At 42.5% G+C, this 10,874-nt stretch overlaps 1 protein-coding gene across 1 annotated transcript; it reads left to right on the top strand.

Annotated features, from left to right (window-relative positions):
• Window positions 1-7,938: 7,938 nt before the first annotated feature.
• On the top strand, window positions 7,939-10,874 carry LOC124378733 (transmembrane protein 250). The gene is made up of 2 exons (XM_046838478.1): window positions 7,939-8,439; window positions 9,343-10,874. Exon 2 carries the CDS (start codon window positions 9,535-9,537, stop codon window positions 9,952-9,954), a length of 420 nt encoding a protein of 139 aa, XP_046694434.1. The 5' UTR covers window positions 7,939-8,439; window positions 9,343-9,534; the 3' UTR covers window positions 9,955-10,874.

Below are 10,874 nucleotides of genomic sequence, written 5' to 3'. Positions count from 1 at the left end.
GGACGGGGAGAGAAATACAGCTTGAAAGAAGAAGAAGAAAACCTCCTGGCTTGACCTTTTAATAGGAGGCCACTTGTTAAGTGAATTTCGGGAATCTCATAAACACAAATTGCCGTCCGTAATCTTCTGCCAGCGAGCGAAGAAATACTGCAGCGGGAGGTAATCAATCAGACACTTAGAGCCCTGTGTGTTCACCGGGAGAAGGAGGGGCCGGGGTGTGGGGAGACGGGGTGTGGGAGGGGTCAGGGTGTGGGGAGACAGTGTGGGAGGGGTCAGGGTGGGGAGACGGGGTGGGAGGGTCGGGTGTGGGAGGGTCGGGTGTGGGGAGACGGGGTGTGGAGGGTCGGGTGTGGGAGACGGTGTGGGAGGGTCAGGGTGTGGGAGGGTCGGGGTGGGGAGACGGGGTGGGAGGGTCGGGTGTGGGAGACGGGTGTGGGGAGACGGGGTGGGAGGGTCGGGTGTGGGGAGACGGGGTGGGAGGGTCGGGGTGGGGAGACGGGTGTGGGAGGGTCGGGTGTGGGGAGACGGCGTGTGGGAGTGGTCGGGTGGGGAGACGGGGTGGGAAGGGTCGGGGTGTGGGAAGGGTCGGGGTGTGGTGGGACGGGGTGTAGGAGGGGCAGGAGGGTGAGGGGACGGGGTTGCTGTCCGACGTCACGGCTTGTTTGTTACGATTTAACCTTAAACCGGTAAAATCGGCTTTTCAGATCAACTTTAAAAATCTGAGATCGATAACGACAAATCTCGGCCTCACCGTAGTCGTAATTCCTACATTCCATATTCAACAGGAGCCGTACGACGTAGATGATGTAATGGGTGTTGGTCGGCAGCCTGGGTTTCTTAACCGCTGACTTTTGAGCTCAGAGGCACTGGAGGTATTTGTTTCCTGAGATACCCGAGCCGTGTTTTGGACGGGTTAAAGGATGAGTGCTGAGCCCCCGGCTGTATGTTTGTACTCACTGTAACTTTAATGCGGCCCGATAAAGGCCGATCCCGTGGCACGCTGACGGACGGTAAACCGACGCTGTTATTCGGGGGCCAAGCTGTGGTTCACCACACATTTAGGTTTTAGACATTAACATTAAATGAACGTCCGATTGCACTTTCAGCGAGCTCTGGTATCAGGAGACGAAAAAAGAGAAGCCCGGCAAGCTTTTGAGCTTCTGGAATTGGATCAGGGATGTCGTGTGTGTGTGTGTGTGTGTGTGTGTGTGTGTGTGTGTGTGTGAAATACCGAACAAATTCTTCCTGAACCCCTTTGGGGTGATGGAAGCCATGTGGGGCTTGAAAATACACCCCACTTTAAAGTTTAAAATGGAAGAACAAAGTTTGAGAACCAATGCTTTGATGTAAAAAATAATAATCCTCTTTACCGAAAACATCATTTGCTGTTGCTATAGACTCGATAACATATTAGAACCGAAAAACATAGTCGTTTGGTTCACATCCTCAACACCTTCTGACCAATCAGAACCCAGATTAAGTGTTTCCGAGGCACAGAGACTCGACCCTCGACCCTGATGGACCCACAACTGAGTTTTTTTACCTGTATATTTACAAATAATTTAAAGCTTTCTCAGGAATGATGTGAGCAGCTCTGAAGGTAGGAGACGACCTGCCACCAGTTTGCTGATCCGTCAGCCATATTGACGTTTACTCTGTCCAAATACAGTGAATTAATGCCTACATAAATCTGCATGCATTGGAAATGTTCACACCAGAGTTTCACTCAAAAGCCGCGAGTGCTCGATGGCGGTAAATCACACGGAGGAAAATGATGGATTTTCTGGCAGTAATATAGCCGGACCCTGCTATAGGCATGTACATAACTCAGCATAGAGGAGCCTAGCTTGACCCTGGCCCACACCCCTATAGGGCAGATTGATGTGACCTTCGACCTCGTTCACCTCTTTGGCCAATCAGGCTAATAGCGGTCAGCGGGTGGAGCTCGACACTCAGGCTTTAACTCTGAAGTTAGAGTGCTGCTTGTTTAACAGATTCCTCACCGACCTCCGTCTCTAAACGAGCCAATTAAAGCTGACGAGCTTAATGAAGCGTCTTGTTAAGGCCCCACTGAAACCCCTGTTCTGTTTGTGTTCTAGGGTTAATTAATGCACATGTTCAGGAATGTAAATATTCGGCATCCCAAATAAATCCATACACTGGATACATGATGCGTGAGCGATCGATGATTCCAAATCTGCATAAATTGCTTTTACAGCAAGTGAGTTTCACCCAAGAGCAGTAGGACTGGACAACCTTCAAAATACAGAAATCCACACAATGTTCAGCCCCCTATGAGCTTCCACTGCTTGTTATCTTCATTAACCTGAAAACTCGAGATATACAAGGATCTTAAACTAGTTTTTTTAATTGAAGGAACACCTTCTCATGTGAAAGAACAATAACGAATGCAACAATGTCATTTATGATAATGAGACAAATCGCAAATGCAGATTGAGAATTCAGACACCGAGTGCACACATTCGATCTATCCTGTCGTTACTTTCTACCACTGGTATTTAAAGTCTACTTTCGGCATAAAATTAAATGTTATGGATCGTACAGCGCCCCCTGAAGGAAGAGGGAGGTACTTCGCCTCTGGATGTCTCAGATTTGGGACAGAGTGTTAATCTTAGGCATAAGGATGATTTACGGATTATAGAGTTGCAGGAACATCTGCAGAATTTGGGATCAGGAGGCTGAGCGTCTGCGTGATGAGCTGCTGGAGTCGAGGTCAATATGGTTAAGGATTAACGCCAAAATACATACACACCGACTTCCTATACGCGTGAATGCAAACGTTTTTTACACCCCTCTGTTACACCTTTTCTTGTTTGTTTAGATTATTTCCTGGACGTTTAAACACACACACACACACACACACACACACACACACACACACACATACACACACACAGATTTTTCACAGACACACTAATTCATGCAGAAATATGCAGCTTCGGAAGCAAAGTGACTCAAACGGTGGTGATTAATAGCATGAGTGCTGAGAGCGAAGGCAGATTTAATGGCAACAGCTGCTTCATGCATATTGCGTGGAGTCGCTCAGAATTATTGGCACCCCTTTCCTTGGAAAAAAAAAAGAAAGAAAGATGCTTCTATGGTACAATGCAAAATGTTCACCATAGCTATCTTGGGGGATATAATGAGTAAGAAGGTGTAGTTTAGTTGATGAGTTGGATTTCTATGTGGAAGGTTCTGAGTTCAAATCCGAGCACCACCCAGATGTTACTGCTTGAACCTTCAGAAAGTAGAGAGTCTTCCAGAGAGTCTATGTAGAGTTACAGATTGAGCTTAGTGGTTAAAGAACTTAACAGAAGGTTGGATGTTCAAGCCCCATCCCCACCAAACTCCCCCTAACTAACCTTTAACTCTCTCTGCTTCAGGGGCACTAACTCATGGCAGAACATGTGCTCTGACTCGTAGCATACTTGTATATGCTAGTAGAACAGAACCCAGCTATTCAGTATTATTTAGATACCCAGTCTCATGGCATTTCGTGATATAGTCACGTGAATAAATCACGAAATGCCGTAAGACTGGGTATAGTGCTTTTAACAATAAATAAATAAATTACAAATGAAAGATAAACAGTATTAAATATTCACATCTCTGGTGTGGTTATATCCAGGCTAGTATTAGCTAATGTTGGACAGCTTTCACATTTACGCCGCTCTGTTATCGGAACCGTAGCCGTGCTCACATACGGAGCTGAGAAGAACAAAGTAATAAAAGGAGCGACTGATTCGCCTGCGGTGGAAAAAATGTGTGTATCACGACGCAGCAAAGCACAAATCACTCACACACAACTTTTCATTTGAGGTCGCTCAGGCGGATCGTGAACTTTGAGACTTTTTGCTGAGAGTCTTGGATTGAGAGCAAGCATGAATGAGAGAGAGAGAGAGAGAGAGAGAGAGAGAGAGAGAGAGAGAGAGAGAGAGATTTATGGCTTGTGTGTTATAATTTTGCAGCTCTGCAGTGTGTGTGTGAGTGTGTGTGTTTCACAGCTCTTTAGGGAAGTCATTAAACGAGGCTTTAATTCCGTCTCCTCATCAGCACCTTAATTAAACAGCCTTTCATTAAACAGCCCCCACCCCACCCCCCGCCCCGCCTTCTCCTTATTAGCCGCTCGTAATTGATTTAATTTGTGTCTCATCAGGTATTGGCTCTGACCTCTACTTAGTTAATGAATTAATTGATCTTCCCCCAGTGGCTTTGGGGTTGCTAAGAGGATTTGGACATCTTACAGCTTAATCTTGTGTTTCCTGACCCCTGAAGGATTGCATCTGTCCGACAGGAGCGACGTTTCTAAATGGCCATGAACCCCATTTTGGCTGTGTTTCAACCAACGTCAGGGCAGTTTTAGTACCTCAGCACCTTCACAGTGTTTCAGGAGGACATATGATACTTAGTTTACACACACACACACACACACACACACACACACACACACACACACAGAGCGGGCATAACATTATGACATCATAACATTATGATAGTTGAAGTGAAGAGCACTGATTATCTCTTCATCATGGCACCTGTTAGTGAGTTGATGTTTCTGTCAGTATCAATCAAAAGTGCTCCAAGGAAGGAACATTGGTGAACCGGTGACAGGGTCATGGGGAAGAGGCTCATCAATGCACGTGGGGAGTGAAGGCTGGTCTAACAGAAGAGCTCCTGTAGCTCAAACTGCTGAAGAAGTTCATACTGTTGATGTCAGGAGTGTTTTAGCAGCAAAAGGGGAACTGACACAATATCACACAGGTGGTCATAATGTAATGTTATCACTGGTGTATGTACAGCGTTTGTGTTTCCTGAGCTCAACAGGAAACTCAAATTTTCTAGCAGCAGTCCTGAAACAGATCATTTAAAAGTGAAGGAAAAAAACAAGAGTAAAATGATTAAAGTGAGTAAAAAACAGGAGTCGTGTGAAAAAATAAACGAGTTGTGGGGAAAGAATCACATGAAAATAAATGACAAAAAAAAAAGAATTTTGCTCTCTTTTGCTCTCTCTCTCTCTCTCTCTCTCTCTCTCTCTCTCTCTCTCTCTCTCTCTCTCTCTATCACACACACACACACACACACACACACACACACACACACACACACACACACACAGGGTTTCTGAATTGTAGTTTGAGCCCTGAGAGAGATGCAGTGGAGTGTAAAAGTCTCTCTGCCTCTCACAGCTCTGAATTCTGCAGCAGAGTCATTCTGCTCTCTAGTGTGCATCTGAAGAACTTCACTGACTCCAAAAGTCTACTCTCTTCCAGCAATGTTGTTTATTTCTACTTTATTACACACACACACACACACACACACACACACACACACACACACACACACACACACACACACACACACACAATGGGGTTTTTAACCAAAATTATTTTAACCATAATATTTGTTTGTGGTTGGTCAAAATGGAGGAATAAAGTTCATCTAAACATTTCCTCCATTTAAAAATGTGCCTCAGAAACTTTCTATGACCCAGAAACATCTTCACTAAGATAGACTAGCTGAGACAGAAGATCCTTCATTTGCCACATTACAGCACAGTGAAATTCTTCCTTCTTGCTCAGAAGCTGGGGTTTGTAACTCAATAAGGTATCTTCTGACTTCTAACGCATGTCACTTTTACACACACACACACATTTGTAGTGCAAAAAGAAAAAAGATTAAATAAAACCAGATGTTCTTTCCCCGTTCTGTCTGCAGGAAGTCACAGCTCTACCTCTGCCATGTTAATCTGTATTCTATGTGACTCTCAGGACACGTCTCGCTCTCCGAAGTGTTGAGAAATCGATCTACATATCAAATATTGATCACAAATTATTGGTCACTTTCTCAATACTAAAAGTAGAGCGAATCTACTAATATTTATATATAAATAAATTATTTACCGATGCAAAGATGTTAAAACAATGCATCGTGATACAAATACCAACGTGTTTCCGATGCACCGATGCAAATCAGTGAGTCTCAACATCTCTATTATTAACTCAGGAACACTTTCAATTTTACTAGAGGAATCTTTTCCAGAACATTTTAGTTTCAGGCCATGTTTCTAAAAGAGGAACATATTCAGGAACTGTTGTATAACATGGGAACAGTAGGCATTTTCCTACTTAGAAAAGAATTTGAGGAACTCACAAATCGTGATCCTAACTCCAGATGTTTGTGTAACCTTTTCACTGCCGAAAGCAGAACCCTCATCTGCTAGTGAACATATTATATCCTGTTCCAGGATGAGGACTTTTCTTTAAATTTAACTGTACTATTAGGGGCGGTGCTTTCTGTACTCACAGCGTGACATCACAATGTTGTTTTGCATATGGAACTGCAAGAACTTCATTGAACCTCATTGAAACATTGTACTCTTATCAGAAGGCTTTGTGTTTGGGGATTATATCCAGACACAGAAACGCAGTGATAAACTGGATTGAATAAAATCTAATCATATAATGTAAAAGTTGCACGCTAAGCGCAACCCGAAGACTCGCAGCCGCTTTCCTCGGATCGGTGAGAAGTTTCCTGGCGCTGAAAGTAAACGAGGAACGCAACACAATTAATAGTTCCGGCCGGTTCCTCTGTCAGCGCTGTCTGAAGCGCAAATTATTACACCGCTGATTAAATTAGCAAAAGCAATCTTAATCCTCAAGTGTGTTCGTTCAGAGAATTTATTTACCGTCATGACGGCTTGATGCATGCCTGATTAATTATAATGAGGTTTGTTTCTCTGATTTTGCATAATATATCTTTAAATCCTGAGTGCAGTGATCATTAACGGCCATAATGAAGGCTTTAGAAAAAAAAAAAACTGTTTATGATGGATAGCACTGAGGTTCGTCTTGTGCTGGATCCAATCATGAAGCTTGGCCATAAATCTGCGGCTTGACATGCTGGGAAAGTGAGATAGAGGTGAAAGGAAGTTAGCAAGGACAAAGGCGACTATACGGTGAAAAACGTGTTGTCGGACCAATGATTATCAATAATAACAAATCACAAAGCAAAATTAAAATACAGAGTGAAGAAATGAACATATTTAAGGATCCAGGGTTGTGGTTTCAAAGAAGATTTTATTTAGCAGACATAATAATAATTATATACAATAATAAATAATATGAATAATTGCATGCATAAGAGAAACACACAATCATGGAGAGGTGGTGGCTTAGTGATTAAGGCTTTGGACTTCGTACCTAAAGGACATGAGTTTAAATCCCAGCCATAATAAACTGCCACTCCTGGGCCCTTGAGCAAGGCCCTTAACAACAAAACTGCTTAGGTGTGTGAATGGGATAAAAGTAAGTCACTCTGAATAATAGCGTCTGCCACATGCAAAAAAACTTAAAAAAATTGGTCAAATAAAAGAACCATCACATTGTTTTTCCATGTCTGAGAACAGTGAAGCACGGTGGTGGTATCATCCTGCTGAGAGATAACTATAGCACCGTGGGTGTTTCTCCAACTAATATTTCATATTATTTAAGTAATACCTGTTAGTGAACATAGTTCTGGAGATGATGATTTTGAAAGCTCCTTTAGGGGTTTTCGCAGCAACAGAGGTTTGTATCCGTCTACATTAATCCGGATACAAAAATGTGTCATCGTTTTTCGAAAGCCTCCGTTTTTCACTCTGCGAAGCAAAAGCGCCATTTTCTAATTTTCTAAATTTTTGGAGAGCGTTTTTTAAAAAGCTACGTTTTTGAAACACCTGTCATATGTACAGCATTGAAACACATTGAATCTAATAGAAAATACATTTCCGTTTTCTTTGATATAAAAGCTTTTCTGAGATCTGTGTAGAAAAACTTGTTGTTTGATTAATTCGACGTTTTTCGTCACACGTTTCAATTCTCATTGATTCCTTCTATAGCTTTAAACTGGCCCTCGGTTGCTATGACAACCAGCTCTTCTACACATTTTACGACACGCCGTATTTTGTTCCGCTTGTCACTCCGCTAATAACGAGTGCGCGCTAGCGTTTGCAAGTCACGGTTTCGTGTCCGTTTTGCTCTTTTTAATATTATAATTTATATCAGTGTATGAACGCGTTGCACGTGGAAAATCTGCTCAAATGACGCTTTTTTTTCTTTAAAAAAAGGCGCAGGCGTTTGAACGCTAACTTAGCTCTAGCCTGCTTGCTCATACTCGTACAGAGCCCGCCTCCTGCATTGTGATTGGCTGATCCTGCACTGTGTGATTGGCTAGCAGTAGCGTTCCGCTAATCTGATTGGCTGGAGCTCTCCTAGCCGTCGCTGTGTAGCGAGAGAGGAGGATTTGTTAGCATGACGATTAGCACAAAGAGCTTGTCAAAAACATTTTTGTTTTATTGTTATAAATAAATCTTTTTCTGAAGAATTTGAATTAAAGAAGTGAAGAAGACGCATGTCTCATTAGTCGCGAATATATTTCACGGTAAGTAATCGTTTTATTTTGGCGCTTTGTAATAAGAGGGTTATTACTATGGTAACAAATTATAGATACCCTGAAGGCAACAAATTAAATACTGTATTCATTATAACACTAATGAATTAGAAATAATTGTTATATAATAATGATTTATTTTAAACCTAAATATATATATATATATATATATATATATATATATATATATATATATATATATATATTTAAGAAGGTATAAGATCTTATAAGTCTTGAGAAATGTTAAGTTTTGTTCAGTATATAGGATTTATATTTAAATAATTATTTTGTGGTTCGACGTTTCTCCAATTCCCCATTTATCCAGGGTTTCCACTTTGTCTGCAAAATAAACAACAACATTTTAGACCTGAAAAGGTCTTAAATCTTAAATCATTTTAAACATCTTAATTTTAAAACTAAGCGTCTTAATTTTTTAATGTCTATGTAACTCTGCCTCTGATGTTCATTAAAATTCCGAAGGTTTTTGTTTGATCGTTTCCATGGTGATGCAGTTCTTTCCTTTGCTAGTCCAAATATAATTCACTGTATTACGACATGCAACAGCCAATCAGCTTTCAGTTATTGGAGCGAATCTCTTGGATTGTAACACAGACGTTAAACAGTTTTTATTCTTTAAAGAGAAATGTACGGCTCGGTTAAGGCCGGTTGCTAACAACGTGTTTGTGTGTGTTTTTTTGGTGTCATAAAAATATTAATTCATAATGTGCTTAACAGGGTCTTAAAAAGTCCTGACTTAGTGAAAGCTGCAGAAACCCTGCCATCTTGATCTTATCCTGTCATGTGGACTGCACGCTCTCATACCGAAGCAGTTTTGTCTTTCAGATCAGTTTTCCGAATCTCATCTTATTCTCTGGTGTGTGTCTTTTCACGCAGAATTAAATGCTGAAAATGAAGGCGAATCAGAAAACGACTTCACGGACACGAGAGAGTCAGATATTCGTCATGTAACCGAGCGCGAAGCTTCAAACCCGACCTCGTACCCCGTACCGCCGCCATGCTGTCGACCCATCAGGCGTCGTCCGGTTCCTGATCTCTCTCTCTGCAAGGGGCTCGTCCAGCCCACTCATGCCCGTGATCCCCATCCCGAGGCGGGCGCGCTCCTTCCACGGCCCCCACAGCATGTGCATGCACTCGGCCTGTGTCCCGGCGCGCAGCTCCCAGCTCCTGCGCACTAACTACAGCAACTTCGACCTGTACATGAAGTCGCGCTGGACCTACGGCTTCATCCGCTTCCTGCTCTATTTCGGCTGCAGCCTGTTCACGTCGCTCCTGTGGGTGGCGCTCGCCACGTTGCTGTGCCTCGAGTACGTATGCGTGCGAGTCGTCCTGCGCCTCCAGTACAAACTCTCGGTCATCCTGCTGCTCCTGGGCCATCGCAGGCTCGACTTAGGCGTCCTCAACGAGATCTTCATATACAGCATGCACATCACCATGTTCCTGGTAGGAGGACTCGGCTGGTGCTTCATGGTCTTCGTGGATATGTAGACAGAGGGGAACAATGCGGAAAGAGACGCGTACGTGACGTCCACCACGCACCCAGCGTAGTCTATCAGCCAAGACGGGTGAAGAGGCCAGGAAGCTTCTATCACGTGCAAAATGCTTACGATGTTTTTGAGCGATAACGTTTCAGTGCCACGCAAAAAAAAACAAAACGAAGCTTACGAGATTAAAGCAGCGACACGAAAATAAAGTCGAAATATTCCGAGAATAAAGGCGTAGAGTTTAAAGTGGTAATATTTTCAGAAAAGTCACAGAATTTTGAGAAACGTTTCGCTTTGGAGGATTTGGTTAAATCCTACTTTAGGTTCTGATTCAGCAATAAGGGAATCCTTTGTGTTTTAGCGCATCAGCACGTGGTCATAATCAGTAAACAGACACTGCAGGAAAACACTTCCGTAGGAAACTTCATTTATTCCGAAGGAAAAAAAAATCACCTCTTTTGTTCAGTCTGAAATGGTGACCAGCGTTCGACTCCAACCATATCGATGTTTACATCTGCGTGATATTCGCAGAGGAGATGATGCTTCTCAAAGGACTATGAGGAAGATGATCAAAGAAATCGACCCTGAATGAGAATATACTTTTTAAACATTTCAATAAATATCACAACTTTATTCTCGTATCGCTACGACTTTAATCTTGTAATCTTAGATTTTTTTTTTACGTGGCATTAAAACCCACTTGTAGTTCAGTCCTCACACACACACACACACACACACACACACGCACATTCGTTCTTGCTGATCAAATACTTTTGGCGTAAAGTGGAAAGATTGTGTATTTTTCTTTTTAATACCCAAAACTAATAGTTAAGTGCCAACTGTTTACTGCATGACAGATGATTTTGTGCTCCTGACTGATTCTGTGAAGAACAAAAAATAAAAAACTCACTCTTTCACACATTA

The sequence above is a fragment of the Silurus meridionalis genome, chromosome 25, assembly GCF_014805685.1.
Source record: "Silurus meridionalis isolate SWU-2019-XX chromosome 25, ASM1480568v1, whole genome shotgun sequence".
In the NCBI taxonomy this organism is placed as follows: Eukaryota; Metazoa; Chordata; class Actinopteri; order Siluriformes; family Siluridae; genus Silurus; species Silurus meridionalis.
This window is presented reverse-complemented; position numbering and strand designations above follow the sequence as displayed.